At 45.4% G+C, this 15,988-nt stretch overlaps 1 protein-coding gene across 1 annotated transcript in view; it reads left to right on the top strand.

Annotated features, from left to right (window-relative positions):
* Positions 1-4,400: 4,400 nt before the first annotated feature.
* SLCO2A1 (solute carrier organic anion transporter family member 2A1) overlaps positions 4,401-15,988 on the top strand; it is a 156,908-nt gene continuing 145,320 nt past the window's right edge. Inside the window, exon 1 of the mRNA XM_029074990.2 lies at positions 4,401-4,815. Coding sequence (XP_028930823.1) covers positions 4,702-4,815 — 114 coding nt within the window. The 5' untranslated portion in view covers positions 4,401-4,701. The remainder of the gene's footprint in view (positions 4,816-15,988) is intronic.

The raw sequence follows: 15,988 nt of genomic DNA, 5'->3' as shown, positions 1-15,988 counted from the left end.
TAAGCACTCAATAGATACCATTGATTGATTGTATAAAGCCAAGGTGGAAGAGTGTTTCACTAACTGGAAATGCTATAGGAAAAACTGGTCAAAAGTAAGGGCTGAAATTCCGGGACTGCTTCAGGCAGGAAGCTTGGAATCTCTTCCCTGGGCTGCTGGGAACAATAGGCTGGATTTTCATCTGGCAGTTGGGGTGGGGGCGGGGGGGACGGATGGACTGATGGGGGGGAAGTCGTAGGTGCAGCCTCTGGCTAGCAGCCTGAAAGTCAGGAAATGGATTCCACAGCCTCCCCAGACCCCTGCCGTGAGCTCTGGGATATGGCAGAAAAGGGAAGGGCCACTTCTCCTGGAGGGCCTTTCCCAGCCAGGAGCAGCTTGCCGTGACCATACGCACCGGAGGACGGAAGGTCAACCTGGGCAGTCCCAAGGCTGGGAGCAGGAGGCCCTGCGGCGCCAAACCATCCTCGGGTCCAGGATGTCGGCTGGGGACCCCGGCTGGGAAACCAAAACCGTCAGCGGGGGGCCGGTGTGGGGCCTCCCGGCTCTGAGGAGGTTTGTTTTCTTATGGTATTTAAGTGCTTACGTTGTGCCAGGCACTGTACTAAGCTCTGGGATAGATACAAGGTTATGATGATGATGGTGATGGTATTTGTTAAGCACGTACTATATGCCAGGCACTGTTCTAAGCACTGAAGTAGATACAAGCTAACCAGGTTGGACACAGACCATGTCACTCATGGGCCTTACGGTCTTAATCGCCATTTTACAGAAGAGGGAACTGAGGCCCAGAGAAGTGAAACGACTTGCCCATGTTCCCACAGCAGACAAGGAGCAGAGCCTAAGATTAGGACCCAGGTCCTTCTGACTCCCAGGCCCGGGCTCTAGCCACTAGGCCATGCTGCTCCTCTAATCAATCGAACATTTATCGAACACTTAGTGGTATTTATCGAACACTTACTGTGTATAGAGAGCACTGTACTATGGAAGCAGTGAGGTCTAGTGGATAGAACACAGGCCTGGGAGTCAGAAGAACCTGGGTTCTAGACCCGACTCCACCACTTGTCTGCTGTGGGATCTTGGGCAAGTCACTTCACTTCTCTGGGCCTCAGTTACCTCATCTGTAAAATGGGAATTCAGGCTGTAAGCCTCAGGCAGGACATGGATAATATCCAATCTTATTAGCTAGAATCTATCCAGTGCGTTGTAAGGTGCCTGGTACATAATAAGCACTTAAAAAATACCAAATACAAACATGGTCTTCCAAAGTGTAAGTTTGTTTTGAGCAGGAAATGTTCTACCAACTCTGTTTTATCGTATTCTCCCTTAGTACGGTGCTCTCCCCTCTCAGGGCCGCACCTGGAGAGGTTCCAGTACTCTAACAGTCTCGGCTACAGGAGAGAGGTAGTCAAGCAGAGGCCTATCCATTCCATTCCTAGCCTGGCCAGTGGCTAGTGAGTGGCAGGCAATCTGCTACAAGTCATAACTCACCCGCAGGCTGGGCAGCAGAGGCACGGGAGAGATTCTAGGGCCAAGACTCGAGTTTGTTGCGTGGAAGGAGGTAATGGTAAACCACTTCTGTACTTTTACCAAGAAAATACTACGGATCCACTACCAGAACGATCACAAATGGAGAGCGGCGTGTTCTGGGAAAGATTCATTCATTCATTCAATAATATTTCTGGAGCGCTTACTATGTGCAGAGCACTGTACTAAGCGCTTTGAATGTACAAATCGGCAACAGATAGAGACAGTCCCTGCCCTTTGACGGGCTTACGGTCTAATCGGGGGAGACGGACAGACAAGAACAATGGCAATAAATAGAGTCGAGGGGAAGAGCATCTCATTAAAACAATAGCAAATAAATAGAATCAGGGTGATGTGTATCTCATTAAACAAAATAAATAGGGTGATGAACATATATACAGTTGAGCGGACGAGTACAGTGCTGAGGGGATGGGACGGGAGAGGGGGAGGAGCAGAGGGAAGGGGGAGAAGAGGGTTTAGCTGAGGAGAGGTGAAGGGGGGTAGAGGGAGCAGAGGGAAAAGGGGGGAGCTCAGTCTGGGAAGGCCTCTTGGAGGAGGTGAGCTTTAAGTAGGGATTTGAAGAGGGGAAGAGAAAGATGTTTCCATGGTGTCTCTATGGGTAGGAAACGACTCAGCGGCATAAGACAAGATGGTACTCTGCCCACAGTAAACTTTCAATAAATACGACTAATCTATCGAGTACCATAAAAAAGTGCTTGGGAAAGTAGAAACACTATTACTGGTAGATACGATCCCTGCCCACAAGGAACTTACAGTCTAGAGTGAAAGACAAACATTACAATAAATTTCAGATGGGGAAATAGAGGAGTATAAGGATATGGACATAAGGGCTATGAGACTGAGGTGAGAATTAATGTGTTTAAGGTGTAAACGGTCTAGTGTGCAGTCAACACCTAGGGGAAGGTGGATAGTGGGAAATAAGGGTTTAGTCAGGGAAGGCTTCTTGTAAGAGATGTGATTTTAAGAGGGTTTTACAGGTGGGGACAATGGTGGTTTGTAGGATAGGTGGTAGAGAGAGCCGGGCCTTGGGCTTTAGAAGGTCATGGGTTCTAATCCCCGTTCTGCCATTTGTCTGCTGTGTGACCTTGATGTGACCTTCACTTCTCTGGGCCTCAGTTACCTCATCTGGAAAATGAGGATTGAGACTGTGAGCCCCACATAGGACAGGGACTGGGTCTAACCCGATCTGCTTGTGGTGTCGGTGTTCCGTACAGTGCCTGGCGTATAGTAGGTGCTTAACAAATACCGCAATTATTAATAATAGGAATGATTATTTGTATATGAATGAGGAGGGAGTTCCAGCCAGGAGGAAGGACATGGGCGAGGGGACCCGCACCCACTGGCCAAGTGGGAAAACCACTGACCGGGTCGAGGGAGGTAAGTGGTACTGAATACCCCCATTGGACCTCTCATCAACTCCCTCCTTAGACTTGGACTCAGTCCTGGAACCCTAGAAACAGTGTGGCCCGGTGGCAAGGGCTTAGTGGCAAGAGCCCAGGCTTGGGAGTCAGAGGACATGGGTTCTAATTCCGCTTCTGCCACTTGGGCAAGTTACTTCACTTCTCTGCGCCTCAGTTACCTCATCTGCAAAATGGGGATTAAGATTGTGAGTCCCATGTGGGACGGAGTCTGGGTCCAACCCAATTACCTTGTGTCTACCCCAGTGCTTAGAACAGAGCTTTGCCCATAGTAAGCCTAATTATCCATTATTCCCTAAGGGAAACTCCTGATTCATCTGACTATTGTTTGGCTTTGGGAGAGCTGCGCCTGTCAGCCAGGCACTGTTAGTTGAGATGGAGAACATACAGAGGGATGGTCAGGACTAGGAAAAGCCATGAGAATGGAATTCAGAGGGTGAATCAGTGCTTGGCTAGAGAAACTCTTGGAGGCTGCAATCCTTAATGCATTTGAAGTTTTCCAAATTTGAGTGTTTTGGGGTTTTTTCCCCTGACTTTTTTGTGATACTTCTCTAAAACTGTTACTTGACTGGTAAATAAGCTCAGGTCTTCTTTCACCTCTTTTGCAAAGAGTTATTTGGCTACAGATATCTTGTAACTTGGTTGGAATTTCTATTTCATTTCCCTCTCCTGCAGCCCTCCAGTGGGCAGCAGCAGGCCCTGGTCAGCAGACTGACATTTCTGACAAAATACTCCAAATTTGAGCTCGGCAGTGCCCCTACGCCTCCCCTATCTCCCTACCTGGTGTGGACAGGACAGTTTAAATCAATCTAATTTTTTGCAAATCATAACTCCAGTGAGTTCTCACTAAGGACCCAACTCGAAGATTTTAAAAACATATGTTCGGTGCATGTGAAAACAAGTAGAGACCAGTGCAAGCAACGTTCCGTATATCACTGCTGGGCAGGGGAAATTACTAAGCCTTACCTGCTAACATTTCCCCCCCCCCCCGCCCCCACTGCCCCCCGCCAATTTCCTCCCTCCTTCCCTCTTCCACTTTGCAGGAGAAAAAGAAACAAAATAAAAGGATAATGCACGTAAGGTTCAAAACAGATATCTGGTTTTCTTTCTCCTGCCTCAGAGGCTTTGTCCTCAAATCCGGCTACTTAACTTTGGAGGGGCAGTGTGTGTTCAGGAAGGGGTAGAAAACTATTGATTGTCTTTGGAGATTGTAGGAGGGGCAGCTGATTCTTATATTTAGTTGGGAGTGGAAATGAGTGAGTAAGTGAATGAGTGTGTGTGTGTGTGTGATGTGTGTGTTTGTGTGCCTCTGTGCGCCTCCCTGTGCCTTTAAAGTTCCTTTACACATAAACTGAAAGAGGGAGGAGAAAAAAGTTTCATCATCGCTCACAGAACAGAGTTATAAAAACTTCAACCTCACACTCACTTCTCAGTCAGTCACTAAGTCAGTCAGTCACTAAGGCTCACACTCTTGGCCACACAGTTTTCCTCTCTGCCCGGCTGTGGGCCGGGGAGAGAAAGAGAGGCCGAGAGGAAGAGAGGGAAAACTTTCCGGTCACCTCCCACTCAATCCTTCTCTCTCTCTCTCTCTCTCTCTCTCCCAGGCCCCTCGTCTTGCGGCTGTCCAGCGACCATCCTTATTGATTTGGCAGTTAAGGGGCCAGGGGTCGGAGAAAGGAGGAGAGACACTTGCTCCCTTGAAGAGAAAGAGACCTTTTCTGGTCTTTCTAGTCTGACAATGGGACTCCAGCGTGAACACAACAAACCACAAAGCAGCAGCAGCAGCAACAGCAGCGGCAGATACACGGGCCCGGCTAGCACCTGCCAGAGGACTGTCTTTGGCAACATTAAGGTGAGGAACCCAAATTTCCTCCTTAAAACTTTATGGTGTTCATCTCTCTGGGGCTGCCGACCGCTAAGGACATTGCTATTTTGATACATTCTGTAGATGAGAGTTTCCTTGCCTACAGTATTTTCACAAAAAGAAATTGATGAAGCAGCATTTCACACTCTGCCTTCCACCGCAACACGCTTAGGAAATGATGGACCTTTCAAGACGCCAGTAACAGCATGGCATTGGGGGAAATCAAGTGAATCTGATTTTATGTCAGAACGGCTGTATGACCGCACTGTGCTTGGGTGTGATGGGATTTGAGCATCTATTTGAAGAAGCACTTTTAAGAAAAAATAATATATGCTACTTGGGAAATTCATTTCACAAATATCCCAGTGGTACTCATTATTACTATTATTATTATTTCTTTATTGATAATGATACTAACACTATTGAAATAGACTACCTGGGTATTTTTTTCTTCTGAATAGCTGAGTGCTTTGTAATAATACTAAATGATTCTAATAGTACAGAGGATTGAAAGTAACAGATAACTGTTTTCCACGAGGAGTTTTATCCTATCTTCTGTTCAGGCACTCCTGTCAGTATAAAGGGCATAATCCTCTATAGGCTTGGTATGGGCAGGAACATTTCCATTAATTCTGTAGGACTGTACTCTCGCAAGTGCTTAGTAAGTGCTCGACATATAGTAAGCGCTCAACGTATAGTAAGCGCTCAGTGAATACCACTGATTGATTTATCGACTCCACCTGGATTTCTGGGATGCAAACTCTCCAAGTGTCTCATAGACTTCTATCCTCAAGTTTTTATAATAATAATAATGGTGGTATTTGTTAAGCACTTACTAAGTGCCAAGCACTGTTCTAAGCACTGGGGGAGATATGAGGTAATCAGGTTGTCCCATGTGGGGCTCACAGTCTTAATCCCCATTTGACAGATGAGGTAACTGAAGCACAGAGACATAAAGTGACTTGCCCAAAATCACACAGCTGGCAAGTGGTGGAGCCGGGATTAAAACTCACAACCCCTGACTCCCAAGGCTGGCATCTTTCCACCTTCAATGGTATTGCTTGGTGATTCCATTGTGTAATAATGATAATAATAATAATGGTATTCATTAAGCACTTACTGTGTGCCAAGCACTGGGGTAGATACAAGGTAAACAGGTTGTCCCAGGTGGGGCTCACAGTCTTCATCCCCATTTTACAGATGAGGTGACTGAGGCCCAGAGAAGTTAAGTGGCTGGCCCAAGGTCATACAGCAGACAAGTGACGGAGCCGGGATTAGAACCCACGACTTCTGACTCTCAAGCCTGTACTCTTTCCACTAAGCCACGCTGTTTAGATTTCCTTTTATCGATGGCTTGGTTTGGAAAACACTTTGACCCAGGCTCCTTTGCACAAGTGACTGGATCAGACCAACGGCTCTGGGGAAACTGGTGGAAAGTTTTGGAAGACTGAAGTCTTTTCCAAAACCTAGGCAGGTGTCTAAATGGTGAATAAAGACAGGTGGATTGAGTCAGTCAGAAAATGGCTAGCTGCTTGGGTGGTGTGCTGTGAGCACTGCATACAGGGAAAGGAGAGCAGTGTTGAGGTGTCCTTTATTGTACTGTGGTATTTGTTAAGTGTTTACTATGTGCCAAGCATTGTTCTAAATTCTGCGATAGATACAAGATAAATGAGTCAGACACAGTTCCCGTCCCACATAGGGTTCACAGTCTTAATCTCAATTATACAGATGAGGGAACTGAGGCACTGCGAAGTGAAGTGACTTGCCCAAGGTCACCCAGCAGGCAAGCGGTGGAGTCAGAATTAGAACCCGGGTCCTTCTGATTCTCAGGCCTGTGCTCTATCCATTAGGCAAAGTTGGTTCTCATGTCTTCATTCCCCTCGGGTAGGATTGGTTTCCTCTCTGGCAGGTGTTGAAAAGAAGTCGTTGATAAAAGACCACTCCATTTGCTCGTGCTCATGCTTGCTGTTCAACACAGATGCCTGGTGAATAAGCAAGGGATTTCTTCAGTGAAAAAACAATGATCTCTAACTCTAGCATGCTCATCAAGTGTGTGGAGAGCAGAGAATCGATTGGGTGGCTAACACGCACATGATAGAGTCAAAATAAGGATACATCATCCTTCTGTAGGGTTGGAGAAGTGATCAAAATCAGCAGAAAGACATTCAATCTGAAACCAGGGAGTAACGACTACCGTAGTTAATTATACTTAGGGAGGAAAAGTGGAGGACAGAAAGACCAGCTGAAGTATTGCTACAGGTGTAGAGAGGAGGTTATCAATCCGGGGAACTGCTCTGAGCAAGGGGGTGGTGGAAGGAGAGTCAAAAGTCAGGTACAGTCCCAGCAAGCTGGAAAATAGCCAGTGAAGAGAGGCAGAAAGGTACTAACAATAAAAATAATAATAATTTTGGTATTTGTTGACTGATCACTATGTGCCGGACACTATATTAAGCACTGGAGTGGAAACAAGCAAATCAGGTTGGACGCATTTCCCATCCACGTGGGGCTCACAGTCTCAATCCCTGTTTGACAGATGAGGTAAATGAGGCACAGAGAAGCAAAGCCACTTGCCCAAGGCCACACAGCAGACAAGTGGCAGAGATGGGATGAGAACCCATGACCTTCCAACTTCCAGACCTGTGTGCTCTCCTCTCCACACAAAGCGGGGTGAGTAGGTAGAGAGACTTAAAAGGGCTCTAGGATTCTGGAATCTTGGTGCTTACCGGAAAAGTGTTATAGCGCAGAGTTAGTCAGCTTTCCCTTGGCATTTCTCTGAATCCTCTGGGCTTAGGTGGAAAGTCCATTTACTCATAATGCGCCAACCTGAAAGTAGACTAGGTGCAGGCTAGATGTCCTGAGGCAAATCCATTTTTTCTATTCCCTTTGGTTTTTCAATGTTTGGGAGGAGTTTTTATTGGATGCAGAGGATCACGGGAAGCACTGGATGGTTTTGAGGACAGAAGTTGGCTAAGTTATACTTCAGAAAGATGTCTTATACAATAACTAACGGGTCATATAGATTGAAGGGGGAAAGAGGTTGGAGGCAGGGAGATGAGAAGTGCCAATCCACGATATAATAGTACTAATAATTGTGGTATTTGTTAAGCGCTTACTATGTGCCAGCCACTGTCCTAAGCGCTGTGATGGACACAAGCAAACCAGGTTGGATACAGTCTCTGTCCCATGTGGGACTCACAGTCTCAATCATAATAATAACTGTGGTGTTTGTTAAGCATTTACTATGTGCCAGACACTGTACTAAGCGCTAGGGTGGATACCGGCAAATTGGGTTGAACACAGTTCCTTCCCCACATGGGGCTCGTAGTCCCAATCCCCATTTCACAGATGAGGTAACTGAGGCAGAGAGAAGTGAAGTGACTTGCCCAAGGCCACACAGCAGACAAGTGGAGGAGCTGGGATTACCTACGACTTTCTGACTCCCATGCCCGTACTCTATCCACTACGCCACATTGCTGATATGACCAGAGCCTGTCTCAGGGGAATAGGTAGTCCAATGGAGAGGAAGGGGTGGATCCGATAGAGCTTATGTAGGAGGAATTGGCAGGATTTGACAGCAGATTGAGCACTCATTCACCTTGCCCCCCTCTTAAGCAGCGTGGTTCAGTGGAAAGAGCCTGGGCTTCAGAGTCAGAGGTCATGAGTTCGACTCCAGGCTCTGCCACTTGTCAGCTGTGTGACTGTGGGCAAGCCACTTCACTTCTCTGTGCCTCAGTTACCTCATCTGTAAAATGGGGATTAACTGTGAGCCTCACGTGGGACAACCCGATTACCCTGTATCTCCCCCAGCGCTTAGAACAGTGCTCTGCACATAGTAAGCGCTAACAAATACCAACATTATTATTATCTTACCTCGCTGCTCTCCTACTACAACCCAGCCCTGCGCTCCTCTAATGCCAACTTTCTCACCGTACCTCGATCCCATCTTCATCGCCGCTGATCTCTCTCTCATGTCCTGCCTCTGGCCTGGAATTCCCTCCCTTGGCACATCTGACAGATGGTCACTCTCCTCACCTTCAAAGCCTTATTTAAGGCACATCTCCTCCAAGAGCCCTTCCCTGGATAAACCTTCATTTCCTCTTCTCCCATTCTCTTCTGCATCACCCTTGCACTTGCGTTTACTTCCTACATTCACCCCTCCCTCAGCCCCCCAGAACTTACATACACATCCATAATTTATTTGTATTAATGTCTGTCTCCTCTGCCCCTAGACTGTAAGCTCACTGTGGGCAAGGAACGTGTCTTCCAACTCTGTTATACTGTTATATTGTTCTCTCCCAAATGCTTAGTACAGTGCTCTGCACACCGTATGTTCTCCATAAATATGATTGATTGATTGATTGGGGGGTGAAGTTTTAGTAGTCTTCAAAGACATAAAGTGTTCTTATATGAAGGGGAGTGATCAGGTTTACTGTCACTCTACCAAAGAAAGAACAAGAAAAATTGGACCAAGCTGCAATAGGCAGGATTAAGGGCAGAGATGAGGAACTTCCCTACAAAGGAGTTGTTAGACCTTGAAACAGCTCACGATGACAGATGGATTTGTCCACGGGCCTTAGAAAAAAGATGGATTATTATTAGAATAATAATATCAATAATAATGGATTTATTAAGCACGTATTATATGCCAAGCACTGTAGTAAGCGTGGGCTAGGGTCCCACATAGGGCTCACAGTCTAAGTAGGAGGGAGAAGTGGCACTGAATCCCCATTCTGCAAATGAGGGAATGGAGGCCCAGAGAAGTTAAGTGACTTACCTAAGGTCACACAGCAGGAAGAATCATCGGCATCATCCCCATCTTCCTCAGCAGGATTCCCTGAGGGCCTGCTGCATGCTCTCACAGTCCTAGGCACTAAGGAACATGCTGAAGTTGAAGACACGGTCCAGGATGTTCAACCTTGGAGACAACAGTCTGTCCTCTCCGGGCTCCTGTCGGCCTAAGTGGTTGAGGACTCTGCCAGCTCGATGCTTAAGGGAAAAGTGCTGTAATGCAGAGATAGTCATCTTTTCCCTCACTTTTCCCAGATCCCCCAGGATTATCTGGGAAGTCCCTTTAAGTCAAAATTGGCACACCTGAAACCAGGGTAGGTATGGGCCAGACGATCTGGGGAAAATCCATTTTTTCTATTCCATTTGATTTTTAGATTTCAAATCTTTTGATGAAGAACTGTTGTTGAAGGGAGGAAAAGGTCAGTTTCTTACTTTGATATTTTTCATAACCATTTTCAGAGAGCTCTCATCTTTGTCCGTCATTTTCAATTGGTGATTTCTTTCAGCAAGGATGAAGGGAATATGTACAAATGCACACAACACAGGAAGGACAACTGTGTGGCCAGGGTCATTCACACACACACACAAAAATTAGAATTCAGCTCCTCATCCTGAGCCCCTTTTATTCCAAACCCTATATCAAAATTTCCGAACCCAGCCTTCGGCCTATATTTCCTTAAATAGGATATTATCAGCCCAGTCATTAACAACAGGACATATATTCTTTTCAACTGTCTGGGGTCCCATGGGGAGGGGAGGAAATAAGGATAATTATATTGTAATCATCAAGGTAAGTTATAATCAAGATAATTGAGAGTTGCTTATCAAAGAGTAACTTATAACATTCCATTTACAGTATTATGGAATGTAGACTTGGGATGGTGAATGGAAATAAAAGCATTAATAATGATGGTATGAGGTTGAGGACAAAACTCTCAAGTGTATATTGCGAATTTAATCTTCACTTAAGCACATGCTATGAGCCAAGCACTGTACTAAGCCCTGGGATAAAGACAAAACACGCCCGCTACCCCACAGAGGGCTCAAAGTCTGAGAACAAGGAAGAATAGATATTTTATCCTCATTTTATAGACGAGGAACCCTGAGGCACAGAAAAACTAAGTAACTGGCCCGAGGTCATCCAGCAGATAGAGCCAGGACTTGAACCCAGATCTAGGATCCTAATCCTGCCTTCAAGTTGACTCAGTGGTGATACTATTTCATTCTGAAACGAATCAAAATTGAGAATAGATTATCACTCTAAAGTCCTCTTGGTAATTTTCCAGAAACTGTTAAGATTTTAGGACATGAGCATGGAGGCGGTGGTGGAAAGGAAAGGAAAGCGTAAACTCCTTGGGGGCAGGGGACAGGTCACCTCTTTATTCTGTACTTTTTTTAAAATGGTATTTGTTAAGCGCTTACTATGTGGCAGTCACTGTACTGAGCACTGGGGTAGACACAAGCTAATCAGGTTGGACACAGTCCCTGTCCCACATGGGGCTCACAGTCGTCATCCTCATTTTACAGATGAGGGAACTGAGGCACCGAAAAGCTAAATGACTTGCCTAAGGTCCCACAGCAGACAACGGACACATTTCCAGTCCCTCATGGGTCTCAGAGTCTTCATTCCCATTTTACAGATGAGGGAACTGAGGCACAGAGAAGCTAAGTGATTTACCTAAAGTCCCATAGCAGACAAGGGGCAGAGCCGGGATAAGAACCTAGGTCCTTCTGATGCCCAACCCTGTGCTCTATCCACTAGACCACACTGCTTCTCATACTTCACAATTTCCTAGTATAGTGCACCACACCAAGTAGATGCCCAATAAAAGCTAGTAGCCCCAGCAAAACTTCCACTTTGGGCACCAATACAACATTTAGTAAAATCTGAATTATAAGAACATGAGCAGGGCCAATATTGGGGCAAACCACTGGGCAATGCAGCCCAGTGCTTGGCCTCCATCATTAACAACAAGATACTTACTTGGTGGAAGAGCCCAAACATCCATTCTCATGCTTGCTGTTGCCCTATTAAGAAAGTCAGTCCAGTAGGGAACCTGCTTAATGCAAATAATTGATTTTTACTAAGCCTTAAATAAATTCCACTGATCGATTCTATGTGGAAATGAAATGTTCATCCCCTTGATTCTATTTATTGTTATTGTTCTTGTCTGTCCATCTCCCTCGATTAGACTGTAAGCCTGTCAAAGGGCAGGGACTGTCTCTAACTATTACAGATTTGTACATTCCAAGCGCTTAGTACAGTGCTGTGAACATAGTAAGCGCTCAATAAATACTTTTGAATGAATATCAACGGTCAATCAATCGATCGATTGTTTTTTTTGAGTGCTTCCTGTGGGCAGGGCACTGTACTGAATATTAATAATAATCATGGTATTTGTTAAGTACTTACAATGTGCCAGGCACTGTACTAAGCACTGGGGTGGATACAAGCAAATTGGGTTGGACACAGTCCCGGTCCCATGTGGGGCTCACAGTCTCAAACCCCATTTTAAAGATGAGGTAACTGAGGCACAAAGAAGTGAAGTGAATTGTCTAACGTCAAATAGAAGACAAGTGGCAAAATCAGGATTAGAACTTATGACTTTCTGACTCCCCAAGTCTATGCTCTATCCACTATGCCATGCTCCTTCCCATTCCTGAAAGCATGCAGTACAATATAAAAGACACATTCCCTGCCTACAGTGAGCTTACATTCTTCATCAATAATAACTTGCAAAATTGAAGGCCTGAGCAGCACTTGTGCTCTCCCAAGTGCTTACTACAATGCTCTGTACACAGTAATCATGCATTAAATATGATTGATTGATTGATGGAGTATTGAGAATCAATGTGGACTGATTCTCAACCCTGTTTCACCACTTGCCTGCTGTGTGTACTTGGGCAGGGTCGCTTAATTTCTCTGTGCTTCAGTTTATTCATCTGTAAATTGAGGATTAAATATCTGTCCTCCCTTCTATCCATTCTGGGAATCCCTTATAGTACGTGACTGTTCCCCATCTCATTATCTTATATTTAGAGAAGCAGTGTGGCTCAGTGGAAAGAGCATGGGCTTGGGAGTCAGAGGTCATGGCTTTGAATTCCGGCTCCGCCACTTGTCAGCTGTGTGATTTTGGGCAAATCACTTAACTTCTCTGTGCCTCAGTTACCTCATCTGTAAAGTGGGAATTAAGACTGTGAGCCCCACATGGGACAACCTGATTACCTTGCATCCCCCCTAGCACTTAGAACAGTGCTTGGCACATAGTAAGCACTTAACAAATACTACCATTATTATCATTATTATTATTATTATTACACCAGCGCTTAATACAGATCTTGACCCATTCACTCATTCATTCATTCAATTGTATTTATTTAACAGCACTTACTATGTGCAGAGCACTGTACCTAGCACTTGGACTGTACAATTCAGCAACAGATAGAGACAGTCCCTGCCCAACAATGGGCTCACAGTCACAGACAACAAAACCAGTAGTCTGGCGTCAGTATTATCAAGATAAATAGAATCATAGATATATACACATCATTAACAAAATAAACAGAGTAATAAATAATATACACAAATATGCACAAGTGCTGTGGGGAGGGGAAGGGGGAAGAGCAGAGGGAGGGAGAAGGAGGAATGGGGACGGGAGGAGGAGCAGAGGGAAAGGGAGGGCTCAATCTGGGAAGGTCTCCTGGAGGAGGTGAGTTCTCAGTAGGGTTTTGAAGAGGGGAAGAGAGTTAGTTTGGCAGATGTGAGGAGGGAGGGCATTCCAGGTAAGGGGCAGGACGTGGGCCAGGGGTCGACGGCGGGACAGGCGGGAACAAGGGACCGTGAGGAGGTTAGTGGCAGAGGAGCGGAGTGTATGGGGTGGGTTGTAGGAGAGAAGGGAGGTGAGGTAGGAAGGGGCCAAGGTGATGGAGAGCTTTGAAACCAAGTGGGAGGACTTTTTGTTTCATGCAAAGGTTGCTAGGCAACCACGAGGTTTTGGAGGAGGGGAGTGACATGCCCAGAGCGTTTCTGTAGAAATGCTCTACAAACCCCACATGGGACAGGGACCGTGTCCAACTCAATTACAGTGTATCTACCCCAGCACTCAGTATAGTGCCTGGCACATATTGCTTAACAAATACCACGATTTTTATTATTATTATTTCATTACTATAGCAATATGTCCTTGCTCTACATGAAGAAGAATCGCATGGGGCGTCCAGGAAATCGGGCTCTGCCGTAAGAGAAGCAGCATGGCCTAGTGGATAGAGCAGGGGCTTGAGAGTCAGAAGGACCTAAATTCTAATTCCAGCTCCACAACCTGTCTGCTGTGTGACCTGGGGCAAGTCACTTCACTTCTCCTTGCGTGTTACCTCATCTGTAAAATGGGGATCAAGACTGTGAGCCTTATGTGGGGCAGGGACTGTGTCCAACCTGATTAGTTTGTATCTACCCCAGAGCTTAGTATAGTGCCTGGTACATAGTCAGTGCTTAACATATACCATTAAAAAAAAAAATGTTCTCATTCACACAGCAGTGTCATTGATCACTTAGATTCTCCAGTGTTTCCAAGCTTTTAATTGGATATATGGCACCATCATTTAAAAGAGACTGATCAAGCACCCAGAAGAATCTGCGGGACTGAATTTTCTGGGTATGGCTAGTCCTGATATCATTTCCCATTTGTATTATACTACAATTTTTAAAGGTATTGGAGAATCACATTTACTTCAATAGGACCCCCGCCGATAAATTAATCTCCCACAAAATGGTAAGACCTGCATGAGGGTAGACCATTAAAAATCCTTATCCAGTCAATCCAGTATCTAAAGTTCTCATTGCCATCTGCTCTGATTTCATGAGGACATTTTTCGGGCCGGGGGGCCCGGGGAGGGAAGTGTGGGGGGAGTGTTTGTTGCAGAAGAAAAAGATAATGAAAAGGAAAATGACATCATACAGTCCCCAATGATAAAATAGCTCCAAGGTCTGGTTAAGCGTGAAAGGGGGATTTTTTTTTTTAAGTGTTTACTATATAATAATAATTATTATGGTATGTGTGAAGTGCTTACTATGTGCTAGGCACTGTTCTAAGGGCTGGGATAGATACAAGGTAAACAAGTTGGACACAGTGTCTGTCCCACATGGGGCTCACAGTTTTAATCCCCATTTTATAGATGAGGTAAGTGAGGCACAAAGAAGTTAAGTGACTTGCCCAAGGTCACGCAGCTGACAACTGGTGGAGTTCGGATTAGAACCCAGTTCCTCTGACTCCCAGGCCTTTGCTCTTTCTACTAGGCCACACTGTTTCTCTGCTTGGGAATAAAGAGCTGGGAATCTTTCTCCAGTGGTGGGTGGCTTTATCTGTCCCAGGAGGCCTCATACTGTGGGTTTGTCACACAGTCCTTGGCTTCTTGCTTTTGTTTGTTGTTTATGGTATTTGTTAAGCGCTTACTATGAGTCAAACATTGTTCTTAGCACTGGGGTAGATAAAAGTGAATTAGGTTGGCCTAGTCCCTGTCCAATATAGGGCTCAGAGTCTAAGAAGAAGAAAAAAGGAGAATTGAGGCACAGAGAAGATGTGATAGCACACTTCCTCTAACAGGTCTTCCCTGACTAAGCCCTCATTTCCTTTTTTCCCATTCTCTACTGACTCACCCTGACTTGCTCTCTTTATTCACCAACCCCACCAGCCCCACAGGACTTAACGTACATATGTGTAATTTACATATTTACATTAATAATAATAATAATAATGTTGGTATTTGTTAAGCACTTACTATGTGCAGAACACTGTTCTAAGCACTGGGGTAGATACAGGGTAATTAGGTTGTCCCACATGAGGCTCACAGTCTTAGTCCTCATTTTACAGATGAGGTCACTGAGGCACAGAGAAGTGAAGTGACTTGCCCACAGTCACACAGCTGACAAGCGGCGGAACCGGGATTAGTGTCTTTCTCCCCTTCTAGGCTGTAAGTTTTTTGTGGGCAGGGAATGTGTCTGTTATATTGTTGTGTGGTACTCTCACAAGTACTTAATACAATGCTCTGCACACAGTAAGTGCTCAATAAATACAATTGGTTGGCTGACTGACTTACAGCCCAAGGTCACAGTTGGCAAAAGCCAGAATAAAATCCAGGTCTTTTGACTCCCAGGCCCGTGCTCTTCCCACTAGGCCATGCCGCTTTAACTGTGATGGTCAGAAGTTGGATTGAATTTGATATTTACATGCTGAGCGCTTACATTTTACTTCCCAGATTATTCTGCCATGCAGATGGGTGTTAATATCTAATAATAATAATAATAACGTTGGTATTTGTTAAGCACTTACTATGTGCCGAGTACTGTTCTAAGCGCTGGGGTAGATACAGGGCAATC

The sequence above is a fragment of the Ornithorhynchus anatinus genome, chromosome 1 (assembly GCF_004115215.2).
Source record: "Ornithorhynchus anatinus isolate Pmale09 chromosome 1, mOrnAna1.pri.v4, whole genome shotgun sequence".
NCBI lineage: Eukaryota > Metazoa > Chordata > Mammalia > Monotremata > Ornithorhynchidae > Ornithorhynchus > Ornithorhynchus anatinus.
Note: the sequence above shows the minus strand (reverse complement) of the source record. Positions and strands in the feature narration are given on the sequence as shown.